This window comes from Apteryx mantelli, chromosome 4 (genome assembly GCF_036417845.1).
Source record: "Apteryx mantelli isolate bAptMan1 chromosome 4, bAptMan1.hap1, whole genome shotgun sequence".
NCBI lineage: Eukaryota > Metazoa > Chordata > Aves > Apterygiformes > Apterygidae > Apteryx > Apteryx mantelli.
Window position 1 is genome coordinate 18,268,080 of NC_089981.1, and position 14,119 is coordinate 18,282,198.

At 48.2% G+C, this 14,119-nt stretch overlaps 1 protein-coding gene across 1 annotated transcript; it reads right to left on the reverse strand.

The window, feature by feature from the left end:
• Positions 1-10,146: 10,146 nt before the first annotated feature.
• CHST14 (carbohydrate sulfotransferase 14) lies at positions 10,147-12,435 on the reverse strand. The gene has a single exon (XM_013945360.2). The coding sequence runs from the start codon at positions 12,370-12,372 to the stop codon at positions 11,392-11,394; it is 981 nt and encodes a 326-aa protein (XP_013800814.2). The 5' UTR covers positions 12,373-12,435; the 3' UTR covers positions 10,147-11,391.
• Positions 12,436-14,119: the final 1,684 nt, after the last annotated feature.

Below are 14,119 nucleotides of genomic sequence, written 5' to 3' on the forward strand. Positions count from 1 at the left end.
CCTGCAAAGCTCGGAGACACACCAGGACCAGCTGGCTGGCCGCAAGATACTGCTTGAGTCCAGATTTCCATCATCATGCTGTTATACCTCTCCTGCCGCCAATCTTTTTTTCTTTTTTCATTTAACTGCTTTATCAGCTGGACAGCAAGTCTGTCTTTGGGAGGAAACCATATCAACATCTCCTACTTTGTGATAGCTGACAGTGACTCCTGCCAGGAAATGTAAGTAAATCCGTAACTCCCATGGAGAGAGAAGAGACCACGCTGACTAACGTCTCCGCTTCTTCTTTTTTGGAGCAGTGCCCGAAGTCCCAGCAATGAGGAGCATTTCATTCTGCAGAACTGGGACTGCATTCAGGAAAGCAAGATCATAAAAACAACCTCTTTTCCCCTGAAATCTCTTCCAGGCGTGTGCGCCCTGGGGTCATATCTGCTGATGTTAGCAGCCAGGAAAGTCAGTTTTTTTCATGTGGGAATCCCACCAGCTGCCCTGACCGGGAGCAAGCCAGCCGTTTTCCTCTCCGGCTTATTCAGCAGCTGAGCTGTTAGCCAAAATCTGCCCAGAAGTCGTGCATTGCCAGTGAGGACAGGATGCACACGATGACCGAGTAAAGATGGGGACCTGTGAAGTAGCCCCAGGATGACAAGGAAGAAGGAGCCCGTCCTGCAGAAGTTACTTGTGTCCAGCTTGATTTCAAGAGCCCAGGGGAAGCTTGGTTGCTTAAAAACAATAAAATCGCCCTTTTATGTGAAGAGCTGATTCAGATCTGGACCCCTGGGATGCAATGGACCTGGCTTCCCTCATGTCAGTTCTCCAAAGTCCTTTTCCAGAGTTGATTGAAAACCCTTCACTGAGGGACTCCCAGTAGTCAGGGCGATTCTTCACAAACAAGCTTCTCACATGGGGCAGCACTGATCTCTCCTGCTGGGAGCCAGAAGATAATTAAGAGCAGCCTCTTCAGATACCACTTACCAGGAAGCAAGACACTCTCCTATTAGCTGGTTGCAATCATTTGCAGCTGAGTGAATGCGGTCGCTGGCTCTCCCTGCAGCCCGTGTGCAAGGGCCTGGCCACCCACCCCAATTCAATGGTCCAGCTCTGCTTCCGCCATTTAGCTGGGCGAAAGCGAAAGCTTTTACACTCCTGCTCTGTTTCTAATTGCCTCATTTGGCCACTGATACCGAAGTGCTAACAGATGATTGTCAGTAATCCATCAAAGATAGCAAGCACAATTTTAACCTTTTTTTTTTTTTTCTAATGAAAACACCCTCCCTTTCTTGGTAAGCGTTTGCTACTCCACCAGCAGAAGGCCAAAAATCACAGTCCTCCTTCATACAGCCACCTTGGGATGCCAAAACAGTTACACACACAGTGGCTCAGGCTCCAGCCTGGACCTGGGGAATTTGGGGATAATGATGCTGAACTCCATTTTTCATCCTTGATCCCCACAAGGCCATTAAAAGGTGTAGCCCTCCCCTCCAACTAAACCTCATAAGTAGGCATCATGTGTCTTAAAGCCCACTGCAGTCACCCCAGGTATGTTCTGTGCTGCCTTGCAGTTGCCAGCGGCAAACGCAAACCCTGTAATTCCTGGTGCATGGGTTGCACAAGGGATCAGGAGCACCAGAGGGGATCTTTTTTCAGTGTCACGCAGTTGGGAGCTGAGTTGGTAACATGACCTGCAAGCTCACTACTAATGCCAGAGCTGCCAGCCTCTTTCTTGGATCGCTCTGCCATGGCACCTTCCCAGTGCCTGAGCAGAGTATCCATTTCTAAATTACCATAACTTGATGCCGGCAGTTGAATTTGGCCTTGACGCATGCATGCTGGTTTTGAATGATGAAAGACCTCACATTAAAATGCAGTTCCCTGGAGCTCTGCACTAGGAGATACACGTCACCGCCTGATTCCAGATTCATACCTCAGTCAAAATGAAAATTATCATTTCTTAACAAGACCCAGCCTGGGGAAGGCTAAGTTCCTTCTAAGACATACCACTTAAATCCTAAAAATCTGGAAACTACCTCTTTTGAAAGGAGGCCCAGCAGTATTTTCTGAAAACAAGGAAGCTTTTGTCTGTGCCTGGAGTTATATAGACAGATTCCAAAGGAGTTGTTTTAATCACAAAATACAACTTCTAAAATTGCCTTAGTCACCATGCATAGCACTAGTATTATAGGGGAACCATCCTTTCTCACTTTGACCCCCAGATCCCCACAAATATTCAGGTAAATGCTGCTGTGAATGAAAAGCCCCAGTCTGTCATCCTTGGATTCACAGTACCAGTCATCCAAACTTTTCTGAACATCCAGCAGTTGCTCCTGAAAAGCCTGACACTTTTACTGATTTCCTTGGATAGTCAGGCCCATAGATAAGGCACCTACTTGTTTTCCTCTTTGGAGCTCATTGCCTGTTTTTACACATTGCACTGGTTCAGTCAGCAAGCGGGGGCAACACCTCGAGGCTCACGCTACTGTTGAATCCAATGGATGGACACTGAGCAAGAGTTTCACCTGTGACATGGGCTGGATATGTCCTCATTTTCCAATTTCTTGATATGTTTTCTCAAAGAATGAGAGTGCTGTTTGATGGATTTTTTTTGTTAGCCTGAAGAGGGCTGCTTTTTAATGAATGAACTGATTCTCATCTCATACAGCAGAATAAATCTGCATGTGGGGCAATTTTGCTGAAATCAGCAGGGTTAACACTGGAGAGATATCAGATCTAGTATCTATGAGCATTTTGCATGCAGTTATGAAGTTTCATATTTCTCCATTTGTTTTGGCTCTTTTGAGCCCAAGGAAGAATTACCAGGATTAAGGGAAACTTTCGCAGGTATCTGAGCCTGTGGATGTTCCTACCAACGCCACTTGCTATTTGCGTGGAGCCATGTGGGTTAACTCCCATGGAAGTTGTATAGTAGTCAAGGTGTCTCCTCCTCCTCTGCTCATCCTCTTTCCCACCGGCTTCAGGACTGAAAATATTTTGCTCACGATGCAACTTCAATTATTTCCATAGCAACCATCTTTTGTGAGGTCTCAGGCTGGAGATTTTTAACAACTTCATTTGCCAATTCAAGCCGCAGAAGGAAGTGGGCTGCAAAAGGAGAAAGTTCTTATTCAGATGTAAATAGCTACGATAATAGCTGAAGCGGTGTGGGGAGAGGGGGAACGATGACCGGCCGGGCATGTTGTTTTTTATCCAGCCGTTCCCCCCCTTGTGAGTTTTATGCAGTGTGAAAGGACCTCATCAAGTGACACTTTTGACACTGGAAGCCGTGACGTGCTTTGGGGCACTCAGACAATGCCCAGCCCAGCTGGCATGGTCCTGAATGAAATTTTTCTCTCTTTATTGAAAAGATATTAGCTTGCTTCAATGCGAGCTTTGATCCGCTTCTGTCAAAATCACCCTGGGGTCTCTTGGGAATGTGCTTGATGCCTATTAGACCCAGTCCCTTCCTAGGGCAAAGCTCTGAGCTTGCTATCCTTGGGTGCATGGGTTACCCCAGCACAGTACTGATGGCAGACAACAACCCGTGGGAGAGAGGTCTTCTGCTGTCCATTTCCTTCTTGCAAGAAGGGTCATCTTCCTTTCAGTTGCATCTCAACTCTTGATGGGCCTAAAATTAATGTTTGGCCTACCATAAAAAAAAAAAAAAAAAAAAAAGGAAGAGGCATTTTGGACTCTGTCTCTTTCCTAAAAATTTCCCAGTGTGAAAGCTGAAGATTTTCCCAGCTGGGTTGCTTCACGACTGGTACAACATGGCTGAGAACTTGCAGCTTGCTGTTGCCCAATGCCTGGTCGGAGTAGCCCGACTCGCACTGGCGCCAGCCAGTTGTGACCATGGGGCTGGCTAATGCACAGCAGCTGCTGGCTATTTTTCCTATACAAACCAGGACTGAAAGACCCTTGGAGAGAACCTGGGCACCCTTGGAAGGGGCACAGTGAGCTCAATACAGGCAACACAACCTCTCCTCTATGCCAGTGCCATAGGGTGCCGTGCAGCATTTCTGAGGGTTTTCAACCACCCCTCAGCCCTGCCCCAGAGATACCTGCGTTTTGATGTATGCTCTGAAACAGGCTGCAAAGGGGCTGCATATCATTGCACAGGGCAAGAAATGAGGAGTTCCCACAGCCATCATTGCTACTGAGCACTTTGTGCAGTGCAACCACAGCCCAAGGCAATGGGGCTCATTGCTTCTGCCCCTTTATCAGAGCACAGACTGTTACCACTGATAAACAATAACTATTTCATGCAAGTTTGCTGTCCTGCCTTCCCTGGCTCCTTGCTAGTGTATGTGGACACCAGTCTATACCCAAATCTTTTGAAGCCAAGGGAGTCCTATAAGCCCCAACAAATCTTAGCCTAGAGGATCCTATTGCTTCATCCCTAATTTCTGCCCTAGAGGTACCTCCTAAAACCAGCTTTGCCCTGCTTACTAGGGTAAGATGGGTGTGTCTGCTCCCAGAAGTAGACTAGGTTCATCAAAGTCAACCTCTTGCCAAATAATTTGGTTGTTCATTAGAAGAAGTAGTGCACTAAAGAAGTATTTTGTGCTTGTGCCTTTGCTTTCTCTTGTTGCTACTTGCTTCTGTCACAGTCAGCAGCAGCCTAGGCCACCTTCGCACTAGACCATTTCATTGAGGCTGCTTCCCTCTTGTCTCCAAATACAAGCCGTGCAGTGCTGAGACTGGAGGCGGCCTTGGTGGCAATGAACCATGCAGTGGAAGGGGCGTGGAAGAGGGGCTGGCAGCTGAAAACGCAGATTTTCCGGGAGCTTCCCAAAAGGAAGGCGTCTCCCTGGCCGTCAGGTGTCTGCCTACAAGTTTCATTCTCCTCCATGAAAAGCAGTGAGCAAATCTGAAGGCAATCATGAAAACTGGCCTTGTTCTAAGGAGCGTGCAGCAGCCCCAGCTCCCGGCATTGGCAGGCTCCGACACGGTGGTCCCACACTAGTCGGGTTACTCCCTGCCTGGCCAATTAGAGGAAGTATCTTTTAAGTCGTAATCCCGCAAAGAAAAAAGACCTGAGAAACTCAGACTTCCAAAGGGAGAGCTTAGAATATCCCACCCTTCCCTGCAACCTTTTATAATAGCTTTGACAATGGCTGCGCTGTCCTTTTCTGGGACCTTTGTCGAACCGATGGCGATGTCAGAGTCCTGCTGCCTTGGCAAATCTTGGCTGATACCATTACCGACAAAAGACTCTAAAAGCCTGTTTGATGTTTTCGCTTGCTGACTGTATTTTTGCTCTCTAATGACTAAACCCTCCTGTGACTCACACAGCTGCTGCTGCATGTGTGGATATACTTAGCCCAGAGGAAATCCCAGCTCCAGCCCGAGCGGAAAGCTTTCGCAGGCAGCCATTGCGTTGGCTTCGGCTGAGCATTCAAACCTGCCTTTGGCTTTCGTCTCGTCCTGAGCCCCTGATCTTGCTAGAGGCAAACAGGAAAGATGTCCGGCCTTCAGGACAGCAGCAGCCCAACGTCACAGTCTGTGTTTATCCTCCACATGCCGATGCCTTTTCAACTTGTGACTTTTATCTTTAGCCGCTATGCTCCCCTTTGGCCTTGTGTTTCAGGGCAGCAAGGCAGAGCATCATGCTCTGCGTGGGAATCCTTGGGCAAAACAAGCATGGCAAAGGAGAAGGGGTTTCCACTGCCGCCCTGAGCCCTGTCACCCGGAGCAGGAAAATCTCCCCTCTGCAGCGTCTGATGTTTTTCAGCACCGCTCTCATCCTGGAAAGGATACGTGGGCATCTACACATCCTTTTACCCAGCTTCAGCCTCTCCATCGGCAGGTATGATGGGAAGGACCCAACTGCTGGGCACAGGGTCACCATCTGGACATTGCACCGTGTAGCCCAGGAGTCCTCACCACCTTGCTGCTGAGCTCCAGCACTGTTAGTGCATCACAACGGGAAGGTTCGTGCCCCTGCTCCTGCTTTCTTTTTTCTTTTTTTTAAATAAAAAAGGTCTTCACGAAGCTAGGTGGCATTGGTTTGGCTTCATCTCCAAATAAACTCTGCCCAATAAACTGAGACAAACTTTTCTGCTGTTGCAAAAGAAAAAGCACACTGCTCACCCACAGGCTGCTGCATGAAGGGCTGGGGTTTTTAATCGGTGGTGGCCAGATAAGGGGAAAGCTCTGGTTTTATTTTAATAGGTCTTTGAATTTTTATAATGCCTCGGTTCAGGGTTTTCATAAGATTTTACCATTTACTTCAGCACCACTGACTGGCAGGGAAGTTGGTTATTTCTGCAAAGCCGTAGGAAAAAGTCCACAGGAAACAGGAAAAAAACTGCAGCACGTGCCACAAAGCTAGAGTGTCGAGCCCGAAAAGGACCATGTTTCCAATCCTTTTCATTCTGCAAGCAGCTGAACTGGCCTCCATTCTGAAATCCGGAGACGCCAGGCTGCAGATGTCAAAGGCTGGCTCACTCAACGCCCCTTGGCACCGGCTCTGGCACTGCTCCCAGCGGCCGGCACGCTCTCCCCAACCAACTGGGGCAAAACCGTTTCTTCTGCATGCCAGAAAGTCAGCGTTGCATTGCAAAAAGCCAGCTCATCGGATCTTAGGTATGGGGAAATGAGGCTTGCCAGGCCTAATAAAAATAGAAAGGTAAACAAGAAGACCCAGGAAACAAGATTTTTGGACCATTAAGGGTATCTGACCCATCCCGGTCTCTTGTCCAGACACCGTGGGATACCAAACAAGCAGATTCAAATGCTGAAAATCAAAGCAGAGAGCTCACTTTTCCCCAACAGTCGTAGTCTAAGTGTAATCTTGAAAGCATTAAAAATGCTGACTTGATGATGTGCTGTAATTATTTAAACAACAGGACACACGGCCCAGGGATCGATTTCCCATGCTGCTCAGAAAATGCTCTAAGCTGGTTAACCGTGAGGAAACAGAGACCTTCCCTCCCACGTGCAGAGGTCTTACTGCACACCACTGGTCATTTTTTATGGAAATGCTCAGAGCGACAATAATTCCATCATTTCAGACACCAGGGTCCTTTTCCATTTGTCATTAAGCGACTGAATGTATGAGTTTCATTTCATAGAGGGGGATTGCCTATACGGGGCTTTTCCATGTGAGCAAGTCAATCAATCTAAAGCGTAATGCACGAACTATTAGAAATAACCAGCTTGTATAAATAACCCAGATTGTATATTAAAAAAAAATCATAATGACAGGACTGAACACACACCAAGCATGACTCTATCTGCAGATGAACCGTGTCATGACCTAGGTATTTGGCAGCATAAAACTGGGAAACCAGAGCCTGACCTGACAGAAGAGGTTTGTCCCTGCTGGACTCTTTATCTGTTGTCTTCTCTGATCACTGTATTTCTTGGGAGAGTGATTAAAGCATCTGTAAAATCTTGGACATTTCCCTCTAACTAGCTGCAATCAACTGTTTTGGAGCAGGTTCTTAAGCATGCTTTTGAGATGGTCTCAGCAGGCTTTCTCAGAGCATCAGGGTGACGCAGCTGGCCAAGATGCTTGATTTGCTTCGCCAGCGCTGCCTCACGGCCAAATGAGCTGGGAGCAAGAAAAGGATGCACTAAAACACATTCTTCTGCTCTGCTCTGGTGGCAACAGATTAGCAGGTACAAGAGGAACTAGGAGAGGAGGAATAAATAAAACTGATGAGTATATAAAATGCTTTTTTTTTTTTCTTTAGGCAAGCAGGCTCAAAAGGGACTCATAGCAAATTCAAATAAAATATCCTTCTGATAATTTAGAGGGATGTTTTCAGAAGCTCTCCATATAATGAGGAACTACTGAGATGTCTCCATGTACCTTTGCATGCTTCTATAGGGCAAAAATTAGCGCTTCAGGGCACAGCCTTCTGGCTTTTCAAGCCCGACCAAGTCAAGGAGGAAGCAACTTCCAGGGGCTTCCCACATCTTTCCCCATGCAAGCATCACTAATGAGTTGTGAAAGGGAATGATTTCCTCGGGTTCACTGGAAGCCTTCAGATGGTGCGTCAGAAATGCATGTTTGCTGCCAGCTCCCTGCGGTGGCAACGCTAGGGCTCAGCACCAAAACCCAGCTGGCACACGCTGCTGGTTTCTCTAGTTTTATGGCTCCTTGAATAAGCGGCGCAGCCCTATCTGTGGGCACAGGGGGAATTTCGTGGCTGGCTTCCCAGGATCGCAGCTGGCCGCTGCCAGCCTGGGGCAGGGCACAGGCCGGGCAAAACGGATGCAGCTTTGGGACTGCCAGCCAGGAGGTGGAAAGGCAGAAAAAGAAGAGCTTTTGATGGTACCGTAGAGTAACCAGCAAGGAGAGCTGCCAACCTGGACCAGGCCCAGAAAGAAGCAATGTTAAACACAGCTTGATCGAACTGAAAGAGTTAATGGCTTTATGGTTACCTCCTCCCAGTTTGTACTGGAGCTCGTATAAAATCCCCCCTCCTGTCTGCTTTTGCATACATTTCCTGTTGCTCCACTCTCTAGGACCCTGCAGAAGATGGCTGGATCCTGCTCTGTGCTTCTTGCCTTGAGCAATCGCTGTCAGCTACAGAATTTGCTCCTGGTTTCTTCTGCACCAGGGAAACACTTCACAAAAGAAAGAAATGATACAGCTGCTAAGGGAAATATTTTTTTTTTCTTCTACTTGACCAAAAAAATTTCTTGGGAAATGGTATTTTTTGCCCATGGATAAAATGAACAGGAACGACCACCAATTGAAACCTAAGTGATTTCTTCATATTTGCATTTGGCGGATCACAACTGGCTGACTCATGGCATATAGATAAAAAAATCCAAGAAAGCCTGTGACCCTGATCAAGTAAGAGAAATTGGGCTTGGACGCACATGGCAGAAATATCTCCCCCCCGCCCTCTGCTTATGGGACACTCTTCCACAGGCCACACATTTTTGCTACGTGTGTGGCAAATTTCTGCTCGAGCTGTAAGGACCATCGTGGTGCATGCAGGTTTTGCCTGCATTAAAATGTTGCTTGTGGGAGGCTACAAGAAGGTGAGAGAAGGCTATTTTCTCTTATTTGAAGAGAAACAGGCAATCAGTGATATCCAGTAAGAGGAGAGAGTCAAAGGAAAGCAAAATCCTTCTGTGCGCAGAAATTAGATTAAGGAGACCAGAGAAGAAAAAGCTAATCCAGAGAACAGAAACTGCAGCAGATCAAACAAGCAAGCACCGCAAACCTTTAAAACTATAGAAAAATAAACATTTAATTAAAAACCCAATAGCGAAACGAGTAGGAAACGTTCCCTCAGCCTCCCAGATGCAGACAGTGATAGCCGATCCGAACTCGATTATTCCGAGTTAGAGAGACCTGAAGGTCAAATTTAATTAAAACTCAGTTCGTCCCATGGTTGGCATCTGTTTTGCAGAATCATATCAAATCAAATCAAATTCCCAACTAAAATCGGGTGCATTTGGCTGGAGAACAAGCCAGATACCCCTGGGTGAATTCGGTGATCCCAACAGCGGGACCCAGACATTCCCATGCTGGCACGGAAATCAGTGAGAACAGGCAGGAACTGTGCAGGTCACAGCTTAGTCACGCAGAGATCACGATTTCACCGGGGGATTTTACAGCCAAGGTACATCTATCGAGTTGCTCGGGTCATGCCCCAGGCAGGATTTTTCATCCTGCCGCTTCGAGTTTGCCAAGTTATGGTCCCATGCCCTTTCTTCGGATAATTTCGGAGGCCCCACTGTGATGAAAGGTACCACCGCACACACACAGAGAGCTAGCACTGCCACAAGCACCTGGGAGACGGCAAATTTTCAGCAATTCTAAAGAAAATTAAGTTTCCTTTCCCCTTAAAGAGATCCCGGGAAGCCACCAGCACTCTGCTGGGTCTATAAACCATCTGTACTGCTTCATGTTAACGCCACAGCAATTAGGCACCTATTTTATTGCTTACTACTGCTTTTCATCAAATCACCTGTATCATACGATTGTTTTGCTGTTCTGCTCACTTGTGTTTCTTTCTCCACTTGTTACCTCTGGTCTGACTCTTAAAAAATTATTCAAGACAGGAACCGCCTATATGTAGTGACGGTGGTGTATGCAGTGGCCTAGCACAATGTGTAAAAGGCCTCTCACTGCCGCCAGAATACAAATAAATACTAACACTGAAGGAAAAGCACTAAGCAACAGGCTAATTTATATAGACATTTTATTAAAAATGAGGACACAGCTTCCCTAGGAACAACATCGTACAGTATCTTCCAAGCTTTTACAATGTAACAGTCATAATTAAATACAAGTAGCTACCGAAATGGTGTGCACATCTATTGAAGAAGGAGAACTAATCATCCAATTTCAGTTGTTTCAAATGTGGCTGGAGAAGGTATTTTTCCACGGAGGTTTGCATGAATGTGGGCACACAAACATTCCCAGAGGCTGTAAGCATATAAGTTATTTTGGTTGTTGTTCTCTGTCATAACAGCTAGGATTCTTTTTATCTTATCAGAAGTCTGTATTGCTTTAAGTTGAAGGGAAACGGAAGAACAAATTGTTAGGACTCGATGTTGCATGAAATACACTTTGCTGGGTAAATAATTGGTACTTTCAAATCCTAAATCACAGCAAATAAGACAAAGAGTCCTTTTATTGTCTTATCACTGGTTTTATTTAAATGCTAAAAAAAAAAAGAAAAGTATTACTACTGTCACAAAACCAGACTCATTTAACCACCATCTACAGATGAGAAAATAACGGATAGTAGGGCCTAGCTTACAAAAGCCTTTTTTCCTATTCCCTCCCCAAAACCTACCTCCAGTCTCATCTAGGAACAGTTTTAACTGCCCTGGAGTAACTTTTAGAGCATCAAGTACTATATTAGGTTCTGTCTGTGATTCAGCCAGCCAGTATGAAACACAGAAATGGAAGAAAAATACTTTGCACTTAAAATATGGCTGTTTCTTGATTTTTGGGGGATATTTTCTGTGTCATGCCATAAAAAGAATTTTAAACAAAATAGATATACAAAAGCTATTGTGCTTAATTCAGCGGCATATGTACACATTAAAATTGGAACAGTAAAAAGATTAAAAGGTATTCTAGTAGAAAAGGCAATATATAACATTTAATATAAAAAGTGTTTCAAAAGTATAAAATTTGGAATTAATGCATAGAACAGAGTGTTTCATTGACCCTGAAGCAACGTATTATTCATAGAAATGGTTATATTAGAAAATGCTTGCAGCGTAGATCGGGTCTACGCCAGGTCCTGAAACAAAGCTGACAAAAAGCCCTTTATGTCAGTCTAACTGCTTTCACTAGTGTCAAAACATAGTTACAAAAACCAACAGAGCGACCAAAAAAATCCACATTGCACATCGCAGAGTGCCTCCCTGTACCAGCAAAACCGTATTTGGGGATCCCCTGCAGCAGGAAAAAGCTCATTGCCTGCAAAATTCGCTGGTTATGTTTGGAAGAGGATAGGCAAACAAGGAAAAATCCAGGATGTATTTTGGCAGCAGTTCTTTTATAAGCCTGCGCTGAGTATTGCATAGATAGTAATGTAGCGTCTCTGCTGTCACGGGCTTGTACCACGACTGTCTTTCCGGGAAGCGGATGAAAGAGGGCGACTGCACTTGCTCGAGCACATAGTTGGCATCCGCGTTGAGCCTTTCGTACGAGCCAATGAAATCGTACCGCACCGCGCAGGGCTGACACAGGTTGTAGATGGGCATCCAGTGCTCGTTCATGCGCTCAGCCTCCTCGTCCAGCAGGTACCGCAGAAACTCGGAGAAGGTCACGTCGTCGCCCGCGGACTGCCCCCCGTTCTTGCGGTACCGCCTCACTATCTCCATGCCGTACTTGAGCTGGTATTCCTTGATTTCTCCGAATTTATTCCGATAGGCCGACAGGAGCCTCTCCATTGGGTTTCGCACAAAGATGAACTTGTAGTAGTTCTTCAGCCGGTAGCTGATCTCGTCAGGCTTCATGTCGCCAAGGAAGACCAGGTCGCTCTTGTGGTCCATCTTGAGCTTGACATCGACGCTCTCCAGTGCCCCGTCCAGGACCTTGAGGATGCGCTTCCAGTTGGAGCAGGCCACCTTGGGGACGTAGCAGTAGAGGAAGCGGTACTTGTCGCTGACCAGGAGGTGCTTGAGGACGGTCCTCCGCTGGCCGGGAGGCAGGTCCCAGACGCTGCGGGGCATGGCCCGCCGTCCGCACACGGCGCGGATGGTGCGGTTGCGGGTGTCCTGCAGCACCTGGTGCTCCAGGTCGCCGCCATCCGCTGCGGCCACCGCCACCCGCCGCCGCGGGGGCTCGCCGCCCGGGTGCAGTGGCGGCGGCCTCACCTCGGCCAGGATGCCCCTCTCGATCATGAGCAGCAGCCCGCTGGAGGCCACGATCACGGCGAACATGAGCATGGAGGGCAGCAGCACCGCGCCGCCGCCGCTGCCGCCGCCCCGCCGCCGCGGCCGGGCGCACACGGCGGCCCGCCGCCCCGCCGCTGCCCCGGCCCCGGCCCCGGCCCCGGCCCCGGCCCCGGCCCCGCCGACGGCCTCGCCGCCGCGGCCCGCCGCGGGGCACAGCGGGCGCGGCAGCATGGCGGCCTCCGCCCGCGTCGCCGCTGCCCGGCTCAGCGGGCAGCGGGAAGCGCGCGGGGCGGGGCCGGCAGTGACGGTGGCGGCGGGCGGCGCCGCGGCCCGGCGGGGGCGGCCATTTCGCGGCGGCTCCGCCCCGCCGCCGCCGCCGCCGCCGCCGCGCAGGGGGCCGGGTTGACCTTCCCTCCGCTCGGGCTGCGGCTCGTCTGCAGCTGTCACAACGCGCGGCAGGTGTCTGCATGGATGTGTAAAGCTTTCCAGCGGCCACCCTACCTGAGGCCGACTTTTTAATTAAAAACACAAATAAATAAATAAGGACCCTCGGGGTGTGTGTGGGGGTATGCAGCGAATTAGGGGCAGCCGCCCCCGGCCAGCCTCCTCACCGAGCGAAGGCTCCCTGCGCGCCGGCCGGGTGCCCCTGGGGTGGAGCCGCTTGGAGCCTCACCTCAGCCGAAGGCAAAGCCCTCGACGGCAAAGCTTGGGCTGGTCAGCTGAAGTCGCCACCAGCTCTCGCCCGAGGCTCGTAATGGCAGCGTTAAGCCAGCCGTAATGATGAAGTTTCTGAATACAGCCCTTGCCGGAGCACAAATGGTTTTGCGCTCATGTTGTTGCGCGTGTTTTCCTTTGGTGCACTCCCAGCACATACTGCAGGGCTTGCGCTTCTTGGACCATCGCTATCAAAAGCCTTCTTTAAGAGCAAACAGCTTCCACTTAGTTTTCTTTGATCAAAAGCCAAGAGCGTTTTGTCAGCCAACGCAGACAAAGCATTTGCGGTGAAGTGTGAGAGCCTGAAGATAGATTATCTTATATTTTACGGTTTTATTTTGATGTAAATATAAGCTTTAGGAAGATGCTGGATATTTGGCTACGCCAGCAGCGGCACAGCTGTAAATCTGCAGGATCTGTAGTGTTACCAGATTTGGATTCTGCTTTCAGAGGGCAGATCTTAGGGTCTGATCTTGATCTCAACACCAGAGTAAATTGAAGTTATGCCAGTGTAGATAATCTGTGGTGCTGAGATGAGACTCAGGCCTGCTTGGAAAGCCTGCATCTTGGAGACAAAGCCTGATTGTAGTAAACTCCTGCACAGGCACTAGTATTATAGTCAAAGCAGCCAAGGGAAATTCTTATTTCTCAGAAGGCATGTTAGTCTGGCACCACTTTTCCTCCTTTGTTTCTGTCGCTCTTAATATATATGGGTCTAGAGTAATTATATATGATAACTGAGGGCTTCTGAATACATATTCAAGACTGCTAGAAGTAGAAGGCAGCCCAAGATGTCTGTGGACTTATTTTTCTCCTAGGTATGCAAGGAAACTTTGATTGAAGGACTGGTCTTAATAGCACAGGTGTCTGATAGGATGCAAGGTCTCTATAGAAACAACACAGCCAAGCAAATGCAAGGTTGGGGGGGGGCTGTTTTGTTCGTTTGCAAGGCTAAATCCCATGTTAACTGAAAAAACGAAACAAAACCCAAAACCTGTGGTTGTACCGAGCCTGCCTAGTGCTCACTCTGGATATTAATACATTTGATCTTCCAAACAGTTAAGCCTGGCAAGAACGTGCAAAA

Coding starts and splice junctions, on each gene's coding strand:
- CHST14 (XM_013945360.2), bottom strand. CDS start 12,372: ATGCTCATGTTCGCCGTGATCGTGGCCTCCAGCGGGCTGCTGCTCATG.